Raw genomic sequence first — 20,830 nt, 5'->3', positions numbered from 1 at the left:
AGGGTGAGGATCAATAGAGAGGAGAGCAGAGAAGGAGCGGGGCTCGAAGGAGAAATGTATGGGAGGCAAGCGGCAGGGTTTGCCAGGCACAGCACGCGAAGGTGTGATGCACCTCGGTGTGTAGGATAATGCAGAGAAAGTGGGGGCGGAGGGAAGGAGAGAAGGGGAGGAAATCAAAACTGAAACAAGGGCAATTGACTCTCAGATAAATACGCTGGATGGGTTTGCAAATCAAGGCTTCTCTGGGGCTTTTTAACGAACTGAGCGGGCTGTAACAGACCTACATCTCGTAGTGCTGGAGGGAGTCTTCAGTCACTGAAGACAGGCTCCAGTTTTATTTACTTGTTGTCTGATCTTAGTGCTGTTTTTCCTGTGCATTCCACAGTGTGCAACATATTGCCACATGTTTAAATGGGTAATCAAAGTAAATTTGGGAGAAAAAAAACAAACCAAAACAAAAAGAAAGTTATATCTCTGTGTTAGTGTAGCATCATGGCAGGGAGCTGGGGAACACTGAAGTGGAGGAAATGTAGACCTGGTAATGCCTTGTTTTGTACCATGCATTGCTTAGTCCCCTTTTTTTGCAGTCACAGATCATGGAAGAAAGTAATCTTTCCCTCTCTGAACCAGTCTGCTCCATTTCACTGTTGTTATAAACAAGTATTCAAAAGTCACAAATTGTGTGCTTGTAGGTTGTCAGATGCGTTTAAAACCATGAGATTTGAAAAAGGAAAAGGAAAAAAAATCACAGATTATTTCAGACCTTTAGACCTGTGACTCAGATCTTGTAGTCCTCTTTTCCCCCCCATAATACTGAGGAATAGAAACTTCTTCTCTTTTTTTTACTGTGATCCGAGATTGTCAAGTCATAGCAAGATTTCACGCCTGAAGGTTTATGCCACACATCCCAAGGCTCCTGATAAAAATCACAAGAGTTAGCAACAGCACTTCGGAGTTTGTGTTATTGGAAGTAAAGCAAGCCTGGAAAAAAAACCAAACCAAAAACCAGTCATAAAGAGACCTTCGCTGGAATCTTTATTTCTCCCTTCTCCTCTAGGGGAACCTGCACAGCCAGAATTTAAAAAATGCTCAGCACCTCGCAGCTCCCATTGTGACAATTCTGCTGCCTGTTCAAACAAGCTCAGCCTTCAGTGTGCACAGCGCTCTCGAAAGCCCAGCCACGTATTTTGCTGCCTAAATGGGAGCTGAGCTGTTTTGCAAAATCTGTCCCATGGGACCTATCAAGCAATGGATACCATGGAAATGTGAGCAATAACGACAGTGTATTATGGGGTGAAAGATAATGTCATATTACACTAATTACACTTTGTGTGTGTGGGCAGGGCAATTTACAACCGTAACCTTAAATTTCTTGATCTTTGGGTATTTCGGGCCCGATTCTTCTTTTCACACACATCTCACGTAACGTCACGTCACTGCCTGCAGTAGAAACATGATTCATGCTAGTGACAGCAAGAGGAAATTAGCTCCCTTAAATCTTAACCAGAAGTTGCATTAACACTGTTTTACGTAATATTTTGCATTATTGTGTCCTACTTACACAGCACTAGAGATGTGTAAAGAACTTGAGGGTATTTACAGAACAGAGGAAAGTGGCTCGCAGCCACGGCACTGGAGTTACCTTTTGTCCCCGGTGTTGGGTGACCCCTACAATTCTGAAAGAGAATTTGGCACTGTATGTTTTTAATAGAGTTTTCACTGAAAGTGAATGCAGTCATCATTGCAGTGATAAATGAGGAAAAAATGAGATGATCAGTGGATGAACAACAGTAGCAGGTGGTAGTAGGTGTTGCTTATTAGATGTTCAGTATTAGAAAAAAGAACAGAACGACAGCAATCCCCCAGAGAGGCACCTCTCTAAGAAATAATGTGATACCTGGCATCACTCTCCAAGACAAAGTTACCTGACAGCCTAAAGCTTGCAAGGGGTTAATGGGACAAGAGAGTGAAGAAGGGGGCTCCTGACTGAGACCTTTGCCTGCATCCGTTTCTGCTCATGTCACAGATTATGTGGCTACCAACCGTGCTACAGTGGCACATACTGAATGTCAATGCCTGTGGTGGACGAGCTTTCTCTTACCATCCGTGGACCTTAGCTGGGCTCAGAGCATCCCTAATAGGGTGCAGCCTGCTGCAGAGCTGAGGTGTCTCCTTCTTTTTGGATCACAGCAAAGCTTGGACCGAAGCCCCTCTTTTTCCAGAGGGGTCAGCATTTAGCTCTCAAGGTAAATGCTCTGGATTTTGCCCTCATTCTTGAGGCCACTGTAACCCTGGGGTCAGGTCTGCAATTAGGAGATCTCATCTCTGAGCTTGCTTCTTCAAAGCACCTGGCAGCTCCACCTGGCATGGCTCTGTTTTCTGGTCCCTCTGCAGGGCTGGTGGGGCTCCAGCCCATCAGGGAGGAAGTATTTTGTGTGCTGGGTCTTGTGCACCTTGGACAAAGCTGAGAAATATGAGAGCTTGGGACTGAGCTGACTCCACAGGGTCTGTTTAGACCACCTGCCTTCTGTGAAAGGCTTGGAAGGTGAGACTGGAGTCTGACCCTTCAAGCCACAGTTAATTTTTGGCCTTATTTATGATCTGGTGAGAAGATAATTTTCCCTGACCTTGGTGTGTATTTCTCTCAGCATGCTTCAAGGGTTTTTTGGGTTTTTTTTTGTTTTTTGCTTTTGACATCTTGATATTCTCTAAAAAATAATTTATAAAGAGATCTTCACTACCCTGTGATGGAAGCTGGGCCTGTTTCTCTGTAGGATTTACTGCAGGTCTCCAGCAAAGAAATGTGGCAATAACTACTTGTGGTGTGAGCCAGCCCAGGGCTCCATGAGACTTGTTGCTATATACCACGCTAAAAGGAATTATAATTTTCAAGGTTGCTGACATTTCTGTATGCTAATTCTCACTAGGAGGGGCCTATTTCCTTGATGTGCATATGACATTTGATGGGCAGGTAGGAAGGAAAGCTCTGAGGGATTCAGAATATTGAGATTCAGCCCTGGCTCTGGCACCTGAGCCCCCTTCAGCGGTGTGCTGAGCGTCGTGGCTATGCAGCACCCACATGTTTGTGTTCTCGTCTTCCCCCCAAGGAAACCAGCATGTCTCAGGTTTCATTTGCACTCTCTTTTTGGTGGTTGTTTTAGCTGAGTGTGTGTTGGGGGGTGTTGCAGGTGGTGTATTTTTTTCCTCTTCTGCCTCTACTTTTTGATGCTCGTGTTGCCCTGACCTGATCCATCTACAGTAAGCATCTTGCTCTCAAAGTGAAAAGCAGTGAGGTCTGTGCTAGTCCCTGGCTCCCGAGGGAATTGTTTCTACAGCCTCGGAGCAAGCTTGAGAGAGCTCTTCCTCTTACATCAGTACACTTTAAACCTACTCTGGAGAGCTCTGTTGTCCCAGCAGGATAAAACTCTGACCAACAGTTTTTTCTTGGAGCTTTAGTCTCTCTTTTGGCTACCTCAGGCTTAAGCTGAGGAGCACTTTGAAGGTAAGGACTGAGGACACTTCATGTTTGAACTTGATTCAGTATCCTAAGGGCAGTCACTGCACCGAGGCGAGGCTTGATGTGCCCATGCTACTGGGGAAATGAGCAACAGTTTCTTGTACTGGCTGAAGCTTTGTAAGTGCTGGAAATGTCATGCTTTGATATTTTCTGTCTGTGGTCAAGCTGAGGAGTGACAAAGATTTGGATAATTGCAGGTTAGGTCATCAACAAGCTGAGCTGGATGAGGTGTCTGAGCCAGTCAGAGATGCTAGAAAGCTTTGCTTGTCGGCAAGAGTAGGGTAGTGGTGAGGAACTGAGTGGTGCTCCTAAACTCTGGATCATGCTGACAACCTGCAAGTGCAAAACCCCCGACCCTAAATGCATCCCACAGAGATCAGTGAAAAGGCTTTGGTTACCTCTGAACGAGACCAGTGTTTCACGTTTGTGTCTGGGGCAGGTTTTCCTTAGCAGCAGGGCTGGTTTAAGAGCTCTCACTACCCCGTACCGTCAGCTGGACCCGTTTGATCGTGGGGTTCATTTAATCTAGGTCAGGCCAGCCATCTGGACACGCTCTCTCTTGCATTGGTGCAAAGCAGGGGGTGACGGTCTGCAATGTGAGCGAGGCAGGCTTTGCAGCTTGAGGAGAAGGCATCTGGAGCTGCACACCGGCTGTTCCAGCCAAGCTCCTCTCGCTTACACATGTGTTTACAGGAGAGGCCTCAGTTAGGAGGAATGCAGCAAAGCGGAAAAGGTCTGCGTAGTGCGGGAAGCTGTGGGTTATAATAACGCTGAACTTGGCAATGCATCTACTGTTGCACATACAGCTGATCGGTTTCTCTTTGCAGTAGTTTGACCCCACATTTTACCTAATGTAAATGAATGCAATGTATGAAATGACAGCTAAGCCTCAGATCATTAAGAGATCAGGGCCACAAATTGGAGCACCAGCTTGCACTGTGCGCACAAACTGATATTATTTTGACTATAGGGCTTGGTCACAAAAAAAAGGTGCAGCTGTCCTTGTGTGCTCTCTGCACAAATACCATCTATCTGCTGGAATGGTTCCTCAGTTCTGAAAATTCCCATAAAGAAACATGCACAGAAAAATCCTGCCAACCCTGCGCTAGCTGGGTGGACTGCCATGTGTCCTGGGGCAGGGGAGGAAGGAAAGAGGGCGTGCTTGGACAAGCGGCCTGGCTGAGGGACAGAACGACGCTTCAGTCTCTGCACTCTGCAAAATGTCCTGCCAGCTACAGTCACAAATGCTGATGGGGAAGAGATTTGCTTTTGCTCCAGTTAAAATGACAATTGGTGTCTTGGCCCATGATGCAGATAAGATGGGTGCCGAGAATTATGTTCTCTTCCATCTGGTTTACTCTAAGCAAGGGAACGATTGCCTCAAACCGCTATCTCCTTTTGACTCTGCACGCATTAGATTTGTCCCTCTCTGTAGAGCTGGGGAGGACTCGAAAGCCTCAGAGGTGGGTGACATAGAAGAAACCAGAAAGAACAGGGTTTTGCACCCTCTCCTGAGCCAATCCCCCATTCAGATCACGGGGTGATTAGTGCTAGGGAGTCAATCAGCTCAGCTGTTGGTCCTCACTCTTGGAAAGAAGCAGGCGGAGAGAAGGCGAAGCGACAGAGTGATGCCGAGCAGGAGCAGGGGGAGGCGGTGGTAAGCCGGCGGGCATACCTGCACTGCGTGGCTGGCTCCGGCTGCCCGGAGCTCACCTCCTCCCCAGCCCTGCCCCGCTGCTCACCACCGCCGCCGCCACGCTTTCCCCGGGGCTGGCACATGCCGGGCGAGTCTGCTGAGCTGTGATGGCCAGGCTAATCAGGGCTGATGGCAAGTGTCTGGAGGGAGCTACAGTCACTGTAGCATCTGCAGAGTTTGTCAGAAAGGGCCTCTGGATGCCGCCAGGGCAAGGCAGAGGATTTGCTCTGCCCGAACGCAGGAGGGAGTTCAGAGACTTTGCTTTGTCTTTTGGCTTTGCTCAGCCCTCTGTGCTGAGGGCTTCCCTCTGACAGCTTGATCCCCAGCACTCCTCTCACCCTCCCGCCGCTTCTCATCCCTGCGACATACTTTTCCCCCAACATCCACTGCTGTGTTGGAGCGGTGAACGCATCTCTGTTGTGCTTGTGGCTTTGCTCCCACAGGATATCCTGCCAGGAGTACCCCTGCTGCCGAGGTCCCATCGAGCACCCTTCCCCACCCCTTGCCCAAGGTCTTGGGTGAGCAGCATGGAAGCATTATCTGAGCATCATTTCATGAGGATCCTTCCTTGGATGCCCACAGCCGATGCCGTTTTGTTTCCTCCTTTCCCCTGGTCTACTCGTGAGGGCGAGTGGGGAAAAGAAAAGGCCTTTCAGAGCCCACACCTGGCACTCATGAATATTTCATGTTTCTAGCTTTTCTTCCCCTTGAAGAGCAAAACCTTTTCATATTTGATGCCCTGGGAGCCTGTTTGGTTGCTGAACGTTGCTTCATCAATGCTCTCCCTTCCTGCTTTTCCTCCAGACTGCCCGGCCCCTTTTCCTTTCTCTTCTCAGGGAACATCTCCTTTTTTAAAAGGCTGCTTCAGAAAAGGTCATTGTCCCTTTCATATTCCCTCCTTGCTGTGAGCCAGCGTGGCTTCTACTCTGCCAATGGTAAAGGACAAATGGGGATGTGGGGAAAGGCAGCAGTGAGGAGGGAGGACAGGAGATGTGCGCACATACGCTGCAGAGCAGTGCAGAGGCAGAGAGGAGATGTAGGCTCAGCAAGAGAAAAGTAAAGGGGCAGGGGGGCAGGCAGAGGCGGTGGAAGGTGGGAAGGAGGCAGCAGCAGGACTTTGCCGAAGAACCGGCTTTCCAGCACCTTCCAGAAGTTGTCATGCAAGATGCACTGGTGTTGCTGTAGATGGGGTCTTGTCCGGCAAAGGCCCCTTGGAAAAGAGAGGCATCCCAGTTCTCTAGGGCAGGATGCTCCCAAAGCTGCACTGACAAATACGCCGCCACCCCTTCCTTGCCTTCTGCCCATTTCCATTGCCCTGCAGCTGCTTTAGAGACCTTGTCATCTCAGCCACCAGGGCCTGCAGTAAATCATCACCCTCCATCCTTAGGCTTTTCAGCCTTTCTCCCTCTTTCCCTCACACCTCGTGAATGCTTGAGGAACCAGGGACCGTTTGCAACCTGCTGCCAGTCAGGCTGTGCTAACCCTGAAACACACGGCTCTGTGGGTCCTGCCTGAGTGGGACTCATCCCCTCCTGCCCATGAAAGCATTCAGACTCCTGGCAGTGAGGGTCCTTCCTTGGAGACCCGCAGCAGATGCCCTAGCAAGGCTGCCAGACCAGCCCGTCCCTTACTGGGTCCAGTGGACTGCAAAGTTCCAGCCACAGACAGACCCACGCAGAGCTGCCGGATCAGGAGGGGATGGGGAGGCTGCGAGGGCTTCCCCCTAAAGTGCCTACAGGGTCTGGCACAGGTGCAGGAGGGGCACTGCCAAAATGCCATAGCAGAGGATGGCGCTCAGGGACTCCGGCATAAGTATTGCAGGCAGCACAGCGCAGGCAGCAGGTGAGGCTAAGAATAGAGAGAACAAAGGTATTGAGTTTGTATTTACACTGTGGCTTTCATCCATATGGAAGTAGTAGTTGAAGTACCTCCACTGACTGGGTGAACTCAGCAGAGGAGGTCCGTTTTGTTTGTTGATGGAAAACTGACGCCTCTGGTGAAAAATGAGTTCCCAGAGCAATTGCTTTGCAGTTTAGGGCAGAAAGCAAAACAGGCTTTACACAAAGTGAAGCGATGGATTTGTTTTAGAGGTGGTTGGCCCATAGGAGAATTGCAATTGATGTTTGGATGGGTATAGGTTCAGCGTTCTTGCATTTGGAAGAGCCAATCTCATCCACAATCAGCATCAATGGGCAGAGAAGGATGATTCTGTTCAACTGGGAGATTTTTAAAAAATCAAAATTGGGTTTCACTTGGACGTAGAAACGGAACCCACCAATGCTGAAATTCTTTGTGATGTGGAAAAGATGCCAAGCGCTGGGGCCACCTGGCTGGTGGCCACCTGCCTGGCATGGGGCCACCTCCTGGTTCTTGGGTTATGGGCCCAGGCACCCCTGAGGGCCTAGCATGAGGGCATTCGCTATGATCCTGGAGCTGTGGATAGCATGATCCTGTACCATCAGTAGCCCCTCTGAGAGTCAGGATGGAGAATGTATGGGCAGGCAGGATGTTTCCAAGGAAAAGGCAAGCAAGTTTTACAAGTCACTTGTCTTCTCTTGCAACATGGACCAAGTCAATTTTTGCAAATTCTGACCCAACAAGTGTGTTGTCTGTAAAATTCTGGTAGGGACGTCTGTTCTATCTGTTCTGCATTTCAGCATAAGGGCAGTCTCATTCTTCCTATTACCTCTGCTCTGAGATGGAGCTAGCATCAATTGATCTGAAAAATATCAACCCCTCTTGCAGCGCTGCTGGCACAGCTTCTCGTGTCACTTGGCTCTCCCTAATGTACTGACCAGGACAGTTTATGAGAACTACCGAGCTCGTGCTGTGAAGCAGTGTTAATGCTGGGAACATGCTGCACTGCAGTGAGGATGCGTGGCCTTAAAGCCGAAGCGTTGTGCAGAGCGTTGCTCCAGAGCCTGGCAGGTCACAGGGGCAGGCAGCAGGGCACTGTGGCTATGCTGTTGGGCTTTGCGCGGTGACAGATCAGAAAGCTATCAGTGACTCATGGCATGTCCGTGATCCCCAGCGAGCGGCTGGAGCTGTGCCCCTGCACTGCTGAGTTACTGATGTACTGTCTGGAAACTGCCTTAACTGGTGACTAGTGATACAGCTGGGCAGTCAGGCAAGCAGGGCTTAGCTGCTGCTCCACAGCCTGGCCTTAGAGCTAATGCCATCATGCCTTGTCCTTCATAATCCCATGTAGCCATCCTTAAGCATCTTTTCCTTCCTACACATCACCTACCTGCAAATACCACTCCTGTTTCTCCCACCCCCATCCATCCCTGATACATTCCCTCCTGAGCTAAACCAGTCCGATGCCCCACACCAGGCACCCTTCTCCCTTGCCTTTCAGTGTGCGTGCATCCCACGCCTGCAGGCGCCCCGCAGGCATCGCCTCCCTCCCCTCTCTGCGGTGTGAGCAGCCGGGGAATAGAGGTAGAGCGTAATGCACAGCATCGTGTAGCTAATTACTTGACGCTGGGCACACAAGGGGGATTAACTTGTGCCTCAAAGGGCCGACAAAGAATCCTAATCTCATCTTCCCCTCCTCTTTCCCCTTCCACTGCCATCTGAAGTAATGAGCTGGTTATAAATACCTAATTAGCTAATTATTTGCTGGCCTACATGGAACATCTTCAGTGAAGGAACTCCCTCGGCCCCCAGGGGAGGGACCTCCGTGGAGGGGAGGAGAGATGACCGCACGAGGTGTGCGTGGGGGTAAAGGCGGTACGGTGATGCTCACAAAGACTTCTAGACTTTCGCCATCCCTGGAGAGCAGAGGAAGAGTCATTAGCTCCGTGGAGAAATGAGCCTATCCTTACCCCTACTTGTGGCTGTGTAAGCTGAAGAGCCAGGGAGAAATAAAACCACAGAAAGAATTCATTAGGTAACTAGAAAGAAAAAAAAAGGTCAGAAGCGCTGTGCCGACAGCATTTCAGGCGGTGCCGGCTACCTGTGTGCTCCAACCCTGTTGGGATGGAGGACTAGACAAGGGAGGAGAGTGTGGTCTCCATGACTGTCCCCTGATGAGATTGTCACTAAGAAGACCAATTTATGCCAGTTGTTTGTGTGTGCTGGAGGCCAGGCAGGCTGGCCTTGGGCCGTGGTTGCAGTTCTCATGGGTTGCAGCGTGCAGTCATCAAACTGGGATGACTTTCAGTCCGAGCCATCTGAGGATGGGGCCGTTGAGCTGCCATGCACCTTTAGGACAGTGTTTTCACTCCATTGCCCTTCTGCAGGGAAGGGGGAGGGAGGGATATCAGTCAGATAGCTGATGGTACCAAAAGTCTCATTTCCTTTTCTTCTCACTGCTGCAGACAGAGGCCTAGAGTTAAGAGATCACGGCATCACAGCCGCTCTGCTGGCTGCCTGTCAGTAGAGGTTAGGACAAGAAAGGGCAATGATCATAAACCTAGCCTGGTTTGGGCAGTAATTAATTTCCAACACTCTGCTTATATCTTCATGTGGCTTTTTTTTTTGTGCGTGTCTCCTAAATTTTCCTTTCTTTTCCCTCCCCTTCCTTTTCTCTCTCTGTTCCTCCATCCCACACTTGCTCCTTCTGGCTCTCTTCTCCCCCTGCAGGCATGCGCATCCTTGTGAACTTGCTTCTGGACACCTTGCCCATGCTGGGGAACGTCCTTCTTCTCTGCTTCTTTGTCTTCTTCATCTTCGGCATCATCGGGGTGCAGCTGTGGGCTGGGCTGCTCCGCAACCGCTGCTTCATGGAGGAAAACTTCACAATGTGAGTGCCTGGGAGACGATGTCCCCTTCCTTTCTTCCAGGGGCATCTCTCTTTCCCCTTCCCTGCTCTCACGTCTTCTGCTGCCTGGCTCTCTGTGTATCGCTTACTCCAAACGGCCGTAGGGTGATACTGTGCAGAGCGCTGGCCACGTCTTGCAGTGGAAAGGAAGGTAGGGGAAAGGCAGCTGGTTTTAGTCTGTCTTCACGGTCCACAAATGCCTGGGCTCATTTGGATTTGGCCAAGGCACAGGTTAGCATAGCTGCCTCCTCCAGCTGTACCCAGGGATTCAAGATGCTGCTCCTACTCCCAGAAAGAATTGAAACTCTGAAAGACCAGCCATGCCGTCTTTCTCCTGAACTTGCTCCCTCTTCAAAAAACAACAACCAGAGGAGTCTTACAGAAAGCCATAGTGCTGCCTGATGCTTCCAGGGACATCTTTGGCACCTCTGAGGTGGAGCTGAGGTCACTGTTTGGACAGTAGTGCATTACCTCCGGAGGCTTTGGAGGGACACAGGGAAATTATTGGAAAACTTCAGGAGTAGAATTGTACATGGGAGATGCCGTGGGGAGGAGACAGAGGGCTGTTGGGAGAGGTATCCCACAGCTGGGTTAGTAGAAGTGAGAGCATCTGAAAGCGAAGAATGGCTGCTTGAATGGGACAAAAAAACCATGGGGAAACGTGGGCACAGTTCTAGCAAAGAGACCCTGGAGCCACAGAGGGGTCGATTACAGGTATCTGAGGTTTATTCTGGGGGGTCAGAGGGGACCCTGCAGAGCACGACTCTCCTCCTTCCCTGAGGCAGCGGGGTGGAAAAGCTCCTGCCTGCCGCAAATTCTCCGATTATCCTCCTGGGGAGCAGAGCACCAGTTCCAGGGCACAGCTCCTCCTGTTGACTTTCTGGCTTTAGCAGATTTCAGGCTTTAAAACATCTTCTTAAAACCACATACTAATTCCAGGTGTCCTATCAGTTTAGACTGCTTAAAAAAAACTAAAGCTGTAGATCAGTTTAGACTGATTAAACAGTTCTGAAGCTTTAGATCATCTCAAATTGGTAAAAAAATAAGTGTGAAAATACAATCTGCAGAACAGCAGTGGGGTTGGAAAGCAGGAGCTGCTTAAAGCAGCCATTTGCTGTGTTTATGTATTCCTTGGGGGAAAACGAATGTTTATGATGATTGTCCTTTATGTAAATCAGGGGTAATACTACTTTAATGAGTGTAATTACATTCATGCAGAATTGATGTAACTGAGAAGTGAATTGGGGCCACAGCCTGCAAAGTGACAGATACTAGAAAATCTTTGGCTGGCCATTACTAGAGAAACGAAGTCTGCAGGCACCCAGTTCACCAATGATGTGGGTGTGTTACGACAGATCTTTGTGGTTTAGTCCCGCTTAGTGTAGAATCAGAGACTTTCTCTCTTTTCTTTTTCATCAACACCTGTCCTCTTCCAATGACACTTAGTGAAAAAGTCTGCATTCATGCAACGTGAAAGTTGTGTATTGTAGCACTGCAAGGAATGCACCAGATAAAGTTTAATGGAAAATTTTAAATCTCCACGTTTCAGTTTCCTGATCATCAGCTCATCTCCAACTAGGCAAGCATAGATGATTTTAATTATTCATGCATTTGGAAGGTGCTTGCATTATTTGGAAAAAAGCACATGAACTTGTCATGAAACATTGCACCCATAATGCTAACTGTCAAGGAGGAGTCAAAGTTAAGGTTAAGTCAATTTTAACTTTGCATTTCCTTATTTTAAGCTTAGCTGTGCAACCTTAATTATGCATGAACTGGATTTTTTTTTTTAGAAGTACAGAAGGTTCACTACCAAATGTTATAAAACATGTCCATCAACGGTTACATACATGAGCACATCACAGTAAAGCCTGATGAACTTCCTTAATATCACTGCATCTGATTTAGCTTTGATGCTAATGGGAAGAGTGATCAGAATGTAAATCTCTGCATTCCAGCTTTTCTTCGTCTCCATGCAAGTAGATTGTGAGTGATCTGATGGCAGGCAAAGCTTTGAAAACTGGGGACTCACCCTGGAAATTTCTTGTTTTCCAAGAGCCCTGTCTTCCCTTCCCTTCTCCTGAGGCAATAAACCTGGAAATCCCTTACCCAGTGCAGTCCCTGTGTCAGGGTGGGAGCTCCCAGCTCCACCAGTATCGCTGATGGGAAACTGTCTGTTACAGGAACTTTATGACTGTGGTTTTCTATCCTTGCAGACAAGGTGACATTGTCCTGCCCCCTTATTACCAACCTGAGGAAGATGATGAGATGCCCTTTATCTGCTCACTGTCAGGAGACAATGGAATTATGGGCTGTCACGAGATACCCCCACTGAAGGAGCGGGGCCATGAATGTTGTTTGGACAAGGACGATTATTATTACTACAACTCAGTCCGGCAAGAGTTCAACATCAGTGGCATGTGTGTCAACTGGAACCAGTACTACAACGTGTGCCGTACAGGCAACGCCAACCCGCACAAGGGTGCCATCAACTTTGACAACATCGGGTATGCCTGGATTGTGATATTTCAGGTAAGACCGTGTTAGCCTCCTAACAAGGCTCAAGCTATTTTTCTCTTTTCCAACTCAATCTTTCTGTGCTCCCATGATGGTTTCTTCAGGGTGTGATACAGCTGCAGAGAGAAAAGGGCCTTGTAACTACTCTGGCAGGAGAGACAGTGCACACCATGAAGTGTTCCTGAAGATGAGGAGGGACATAGAGCTGTTCCAGGCCCTTGCTGAATGAGCTACACCCTTGAGGCTGACTTGTACCAATTTTCCCTTCAATCCAGATCACTGTAGCAAAGAAGTCTCTTTTTTTTTTTTTAATTCCCAGCACACGTTGCAGATGGGAGCTAAAATCCGTGCCTTTTTTCTTTTCTGCCGGCTGTACGCAGTGTCCAGTCCAAAGGGCACAGAAACCTGCTGCGGGTTTTCCCCCGCTGCGATCCAGGGAAATGAACTATTTTAATGAAATATTCCTGCTGTGGGCTAGCATGATCTCACAGGCTTTGACAGTATGCCAGTGTCACCAAGCAGTACCACGCTGATTTCCTGGAATGGAAATTTGGCCTCCTTGAAATGAATTGTTGTTTCTCAACTTCCTTGGGTTGCAACAGCCCTGCCAGTATCTGCCTGTATACACTGAGGAATGAACTCTGAACTCACTTCCCTCCTATTTCTCTTGTTGTTTGTCTTTGCAGGTGATCACTCTGGAAGGTTGGGTGGAGATCATGTACTACGTGATGGATGCCCATTCCTTCTACAATTTTATCTACTTTATCTTGTTGATAATTGTAAGTATAAGACTTGATGACTGTCAGCATTGCAAGCTAAGAGCCTACAAAAAACAGGTGTTAGGTCAATGCCAGGGATACCAGGGAAGAAATCTACTTTACCTGGATTTCTTCTAGGAATCGCAGGAACCCAGCTGGTTGATTTTCACCAAGAGTCAGTGGCAGGATCACATAGTTGTCAGACGGGTGATTCTCTTTCACTCAAAAAATATGCTCCGGATTGATTCCTAGAGATACACATACCCAGTGTAGGATAATGTTCTCATTCACAGATCTTCTCTCAAAGTAAATTCCCCAAACCAATAGGCCCAAGAGCACAGAAAACCATTTCTGTGTCTGCCCTCCTACTTGGTCTCTTTATACTTTTTAAGCTCTTGAGTCATTCTTGAGCCATATTTTATGGCTTTTGGCAGCACCTGGATTTCTCAGAATCAGGGTCTCAGATTCAGATTTTGTCAGATTCAGAGTCTGTCACGCTGAATTACTTCCTCACCATGAACAAAAATGAGTTGCTGCTCCGAAAGTGTCAGCAGTCCAACAGAAACTGGCTATGTGAGGTCACCTGTGGCTGGTGGGGATGGAAAAAGAGAAGTGTGTCAGTGTTAAGAACTTAATAAGCAGTTTATAAGCCCTGTGGATTTATACAAGTGAAGGTTGAAAGTTGCTTTGCTGTAAGGACATTTGTTGTTGGTACCTGGAGAGAGAGGTGAGAAATGTGATGCCATTGCCTCTTCCATTCCTCAAGCCTCCCACATGTAAGTGCATTTTCTTGGAGGGAATATCCTCTTTCTAACAAGGAAGGATTTTGTTTTTATGAAGACTCTTGCACTTTTCCCACATGGAGACCAAAGTCAAGACTAGAAGGGAAAGACCTAGGATGGATTATGGGAAGTATAAAATCTGAACACAGTAGGTACAATTTAGTTCTAGGTCACTTAGCCAGTAAGGACCTCAGTGTGTATCTCCAAAGCCTATATGCATTTGGATGGGCTGCTGAATGGACCTGGTTAAGACTCTGCTCTTCACCTACTATTTTTCCTGTGTGGCCATGCCCTGCTAGAAATAGGATCTCTAGAAGCAGTCACCTAGTAATGCTAACAGACTCACGTGGCAGAGGATCTAGTTTAAATTCAAATTGATATGCAATGATTTGAGAGCAAACAAACCTTAATCCAGTTTCTGGGAGAAGTTCTGCGGCCTGTACATATGGGGAATGGCACAAAAAAAAATCTGCTGGTCCATTTAGGTCAGGGAACTTATGAAAAAGCTGAATCTTCATGGTATCCTCGATTTCTCCCTGCCTTCTGGCCTTCTACCATCACAAGGGAAAGACAAGGGGAGAAAAACAGAAAGATGACCTACTCCCTGTGGGCTGCAGCATGAGCCAGGACAGCAGAGGTGAAATACATCTTGAGGAATGCTGCTTTTACTTTGAGGCTGGAGAGTCCCAAGGAGAGACAGTGCAGAGGTATGATTGCACAGAATGAGGGGAGAAGTCCCCCCAGCTCTATTCCCAAAGGCAAACTGAACATCCACTGCTTTTTGTGAGTTCAGAAAACAATTATTTCCCATAAAGTTTGTTCAGATCCCCCACTATGCAATAGACATTTAGCACCTACTTGCATTTTCACTTTGAGCAGCATGGCCAGGATACCCAGGTTTGTACAATGTGCAGTTCGGCACAGACTTTCCTCCTGGCCTCAGACACAGTCTCTGCCAGAGCCAGGAAGGACTGTGCAGAGTCAGTGTTTAACCATTGGAGTGGGCTTGCCCGTCTGCTGCAGGCCAGTTCCAAAAACTGCCCCTCACCCCTGCTCCAAACTACATAAATTCTGTCAGCATATTTTTTGTTTCTAAGCAGGAGCATCCTTCTAGTGCTGGCTCACCTCATGTAGATTCCCAGTGATTCAAACTTTGTTTCTGAATTTGCAGGCGGCTGAAAACCCTCAATTAAACACTCTGCCTGAGATTTTACTGCAGAGTGTCATTGACATTTCTAGACACTCCCTCCTCATTTGCAGAAGCCATGTAGGTTTATTTCCATCAAACACAGGAGCATATGAACCTCAACTTACCCTGGGGACTGCTCAGAACAAAGGAGCCATATGCTAGATGGGATATTTCCTTTGCCTTTGGTGGCATTAGACCAAGAAAGTATTTAGCCTTTCTGTTACCTTCTTTGCATGTGTAATGCACCTTTTGCAGCACAAAGCAACACTACAGTGTGAGCTTGCTATCACTTGGTTTCATTTTCCCTCTGAGTTTTCTTATAAAAATGACAATCCCTCTTCAAATCTCATGAAGCACAGTCCTTCCAGCCTTTATCCTTCCCTCCTTCTGCATGGTCGAAAGACCTAGGTTTCTAAGCAGGATTGCTCTGACAGTCATACTTCAAGCCCTGACTCTCTGCTTTTCCACATACATCCTAGCCTTGGCTCAAACTTACTCTTCTGGGGCTGGATCTCAGCAGCCTCTTCCTTACACCTATGCTTTCATCCATGACTTCTCCCTCCCTCACAGAGATATCTTCAAACACCTGCGTAAGGGCATTACCTGCTACTGCTCATCTGGCAGGAAGAAGGCTCCACCACCTGGATATATTCCCGGCATGGTCTAGGACTCCTGTGTAGATGTTCTCCCAGAGGGGAAGAGTGCTGGCTCACCCTGGCACTCAGAGTGTCCTTGCAGAACAACCTGGTAAAAGCATTTTGCATATTCAGCAAATTGTAAATAGCTTCCCCCTCTGCCAGAGACCAGGGAGGTGACATGCTTTCACCTCTCAGGTCGTGCTTCAGTTCGATCTTCCTGCTTGATGTCCAGCTGTCTCTTTGTCAGTTCTCCAGCTATTTGGCCACTGGTGTGGCTCCTGGACTAGAGAAAGTTCTTCTGAACTCTCAGATTGGCAACCACATTGCAGCACTCAGTGGCCTCCTTGAAATGCTCTGTGCTTACACATGTGGGCTTCAGAAGACAAGCTGGATAGCCAGGCATAAGCAATAAAAAAACAGGCAAGTATGTCAGCATCTCCAGCACCAGTCAGATTTTATTAGATATTGCAGAGACAGGGATCAAGCCTTGGGCTGAACAAGGCCAGGATCTGCTTAATCACAGTACAGCTCAGTCTCAGGGCTGAACGGGATTCCTATGTTGGGGCTTTGAATCAATGGTCTCCTTCTGCCTCTGTCAGATGCTTTGGTGACTCCATGTCAGACACTTTCGGTCTCCCCGCTCAGCTAGCTGAGATGGATCGCTCAATTACGAGCCATCTGGGACCCTTACTGTCCTTCTGCTAGCTGGGAGGCAGAGTCTTAGAGTTTATGGACTCAGCAGAGCCTTAGAGTTTATGGACTTGCCTGTCGTCGTAAGGATTAAACAAGCTCATTTGTTTTGCGTTTGGTGTTCCTAGCTAAGAGGTTTAAGGATTGGGTGTTAGTTGCCACATCCAGTCCTCTCACTCATCCCCTTTTTGGTCAGGTGGTGGGACATCACAGCAAACGGTTCCTGTGAGGACAGGGCTTGGTGATGTGAAACCTGACCCCCCCTCTGTATTCAACCCCAGGCTTACAGTGTGACCCTGCTGAGGCCATCTTGTTGCCCTCAGCTCCTCTGCTTGTAGCCTAGAGAGAAGGTGTTGCAAGTCTTAATCGCTTGTTGTTTGTGGAGTTGTTGGAAGTTGCAAAGTACCGGGCAGTGTCACAGTTAACGTTCCAGAAATGGACGCAGAGCTGGTGTCCAGCTCCCAACCCTGCCTCACGCAGGGCAAGCCGAGGGAGATAACTGAATGGGCAAGCCCGTGGGAGTGTCGTGGGTGCTGAGGGGGAAGAGGGCAGGACAGTGCATCGGAGAAGAATTTGGATTCCCAGTCATACTCTCTTCGGTGAAAACACACAAGACATCATGGACTAGGGAAAATCTTGGGGGAAGGCGAAGAAATCCGAACGAGGCATTGTTTTAATTTTCAAGGCCACATACAGAAACTGAAGGGAAAATAGGCTGAAATATGGGCGGGAGGATAGGGAAGAGAAGGGTTCAGTGATGAAGGGAAACAGAATTAGAACAGCTTTGAAGGGTGCTGAGGGGAGGAGGAAAAAAAAAAAGCCCTTTATTTTGAGATGGTTTATTGTCCTTATGCTGAATCTGGTTGGGAAGGGCTTCATGTTTCACAGGCTTCTTCAGATGCTAGCAGGGACATCTCCCCTTTGAAATACTGAGAGCCACTGTACTGAGCCTCTGGACAGAGCTGCTGAGCACCTGTGTGCAAGAGGAAGGGACAACCAAGGCTGCAAGCTGGTGGGGGAGTGGCAAGGGCTGTGCACTGAGGGGAAGGCTGCTTGGGTAGATAAAACAAGCTAGGGTACTTGCTGAAAACACCTCTACCTTTTCCATGCAAGAGGGTTAGGCGTCAGGTTATCGCCACCTTTGCTTGCCCTCTCCCCTTTGCTGGATGAGTTATATGGGGAGGACACACACGTGAAGATAAGGGCAGGACTGGATCCAGCTCTGTGTCAGCTAGGAAAGGAGAGACGGAGAGGTGAGACTGGGTCCTGTGTGGGTTCGTACAGGAGGAACAAGGTGGAAGGATGTCCCTTAGCAGGGATGCTCCCTGGTCCAGGGGAAGCAGAAATCTTGAGCTGGTGCTTCTTCTCCTCCCAGGGGCTGCCCCGCAGAGTCCGTTTCAGAGCAGCGCAGACATGTGGTCCTTGGTCAGAGATCAGACTCTGTGTTTTATCAATGCTGTATTGCCACTTACAGCTCTACGGGGAGTAAGCACCAATCAAGGCATCATAGCTTTTGAGAATTATTTTGAACGTGGTTACCAGCCCTTTTATGTATGAAATTCTCATCATGTTGAAGCCCAGGTTTTATCCTAAGTGGAATGGATAAATCTCCTAGTGGAGATTCATCTGAATTTCATAATATGTAACACTGAGAGTGAGATTTTTACCTCCAGATCTCTCAGCACCAAGAAATATTTGCTCCATTTTACAGATAGGAAAACAGAGGCAAAGGAAGCTCAAAGGGAACATGCAAAGGTGTAAAATAAACCTGGTAGACTTTTTGGCTTCTATATGGAGAATAAGAAGAACTCAGGCATTTTGTTTTGTTTCCAAGAAATTGGAGGAGTAGGTTATGGTTGCTTTTGTATTCGAAATGGAAAGCCTACCTAGGCTGGAGAGCAAGTAATATAAGAGCTAATATAATATGTATAGTATCAGAAGAATAGAATCAGAAGAATAGAAAATGAGCAAGAAAGCATGGTTTTGCCAGACTATTTAGTGTCTTTCTCAAAGTCATTAGTTTTTGTAAACTCCTCTTCGATTTCAAGGACTCATTCATTTCAGCCAAATGCCATCTCAATGTATGGTGAATTAAGGTGTAAATGGTAGAAATAAATAAAATGCTTCGAGCATACTGACATGTCCTCCAAGAGTTGAAGACCATAAATGACAATGCATGATTTTTCCAGTAGTAAAAGAGCAAGCAGAGGAGAAAGCAACCAAATTATCAAACTAGTCCTCTGTCTCCCACCTTCTGTTTAATCCAAAGGAGAGGGAAAGAAAAAGTCCAGTTTTCATCAAACTCTTTGCAGGTAACTTCTAAGTGATTTGCTAAAAGTCCCAAAGCCTGCCAAATGAGCCAAAAGTCAGGCTTGTGTTTCCTGAATTTCAGTTCAGAGCTCTAAATTCTGCATGGAAATTACTTCGAGTGAGTTCTCAAAAACAAGCTCGGCCAGCCCTGGCTTTCTCTGAAATCCCATCTCCATACACAGGCTGGTTCCCATTCCTCTGTCTGCCTCCAGTCACTTTCCCCTCCTCTCTCCTCTTACAGTCCCTCTCCCGCATGTTCTTCCTCGTGCTGACTTTGATTGTCCCTTCTTCTCCTTTGCTACTAGGTGGGCTCCTTCTTCATGATTAACCTGTGTCTGGTGGTCATCGCCACACAGTTCTCGGAGACCAAGCAGCGGGAGCACCAGCTGATGCAGGAGCAGAGGGCCCGGTACCTCTCCTCCAGCACTGTCGCCAGCTACATGGAGCCGGGAGACTGCTACGAGGAGATCTTCCAATATGTCTGCCACATCGTGCGCAAAGCCAAACGCCGCACCCTTGGGCTGTACAACAGCATACAGAGCCGGCGCCAGGGCCACGTGGAGCCAAGGGGTGCCAAGCTAGGCATGAACAGGAAAAGCCAGAGGCACTACAGTAAGGATTACATGGGTAAAGCTGGAAATGCCAATAGTGGAAATGTGAGAGTAACTGGGAGCATCTCCATATGCCAGCTTGCCAAAGGACCTGTGCCTACAGAGCACAGAATTAGAATTAATATTAATATTCACCATTGAGCATGGAGCCATGGCCAGCACACCAGACCAGCAAGGTGGGGATGACCAGCAAGAATGGGAATGAAACAGGGGTGACCAGCAGGGAACATTGGAAAGCCAGGTCTGAAACCCAGAGACCATAATGGGATAACGTTAAAGGCACTGGCTGAGGCTTGTAAAGGGTTCCAAGTCTGGTATAGCAGGATGATGACAGCAGTTTGGGAGAGAGAAGTATTAGGGGGATATGACTAAGGATTGGACTCGGTGGCACAGCAGGTCCCCTAGAGCTCTCCTTCCAAACTGGGTTGCTGTGGGACCTCAAGAGAGAGGGAAAGGGAGTAGAATTGCAATAGGGTGTCTCCTGAATCAAGGGAGCTGAAGAAGTCAGTTTGATATGCAAGGGCAATGGAGACAATTTCTCTTGATGGGAGCACATGCTGTTGTGTAAAATTTGACACGAGATACCATTTAAATTGGATTCCTGGCCTGAAAAGTGACTGTAAAAATGGTTTTATAGAGTTAGTATTAACTGCCTGCCGATGCCTTTCCAAAGTTATGCTCCCATTGACAAGCAAAAAGGCAGATTTTCCTTCAGCTGGTTTTGCATACTGTGTCTTTCATTTTCTTTACTTGCTGGGAGAAAAGTTTCTGCAGGCTTCATCCACTGTGTTAATGAATTAATTGCTTCATTCCCCCAGTGTCCATTTGATCTTCCAGGCCCAACTGGAACTTAGTTTTCTCACTGAAGTCAGGAGATCTATTATGATTCATAGTGCACGGACTATCGGGAGGAAGTTTCTTGTGCTATCTTTTCTAGCTTCTTGAGATTAGCTTTGCTAATATAGCTTCCCTAATTTAGAGAGTTCAGCTCAGCATGTGGGTTTTTGGACCCCACTTATAGCAGTTCAGGCCAAAAGCAGCCCTGGTGATCGTTTTTCCCTCAGTTCCCACTTAACACAAGCTACTGAGTCTCAAGCTGTGATTCCTGCATCAGAGAAAACAGTTCTTCCTCTGGTGGACGTGAACCCCCATTGAGCCTAATCATTGGCAGCTGAACAGTGCCATGCCTTTCGGTGACACAGACAGTCAGTGTAAAGCCCCCAATTGCAATGGCTTTTATTTCTGCCCTTGAGATGGCGTGCCAGTGTTTAATCATCCTTACAGCTAGACAGCCCAGTTACCCTGTCTAAATACCCAAAAGCCAAACAAGTGCCCAGTTTCAATGTCTTTTCCAAAG

At 47.8% G+C, this 20,830-nt stretch overlaps 1 protein-coding gene across 1 annotated transcript in view; it reads left to right on the top strand.

Moving 5' to 3' along the window:
* The window catches only part of CACNA1I (calcium voltage-gated channel subunit alpha1 I), a 159,658-nt gene that overhangs the window by 95,182 nt on the left and 43,646 nt on the right, over positions 1-20,830 (top strand). The window contains 4 exon segments of the mRNA XM_075159749.1: positions 9,801-9,960; positions 12,195-12,510; positions 13,182-13,274; positions 19,168-19,474. Coding sequence (XP_075015850.1) covers positions 9,801-9,960; positions 12,195-12,510; positions 13,182-13,274; positions 19,168-19,474 — 876 coding nt within the window.

This window comes from Calonectris borealis, chromosome 1 (assembly GCF_964195595.1).
Source record: "Calonectris borealis chromosome 1, bCalBor7.hap1.2, whole genome shotgun sequence".
Lineage (NCBI taxonomy): Eukaryota > Metazoa > Chordata > Aves > Procellariiformes > Procellariidae > Calonectris > Calonectris borealis.
This window is presented reverse-complemented; position numbering and strand designations above follow the sequence as displayed.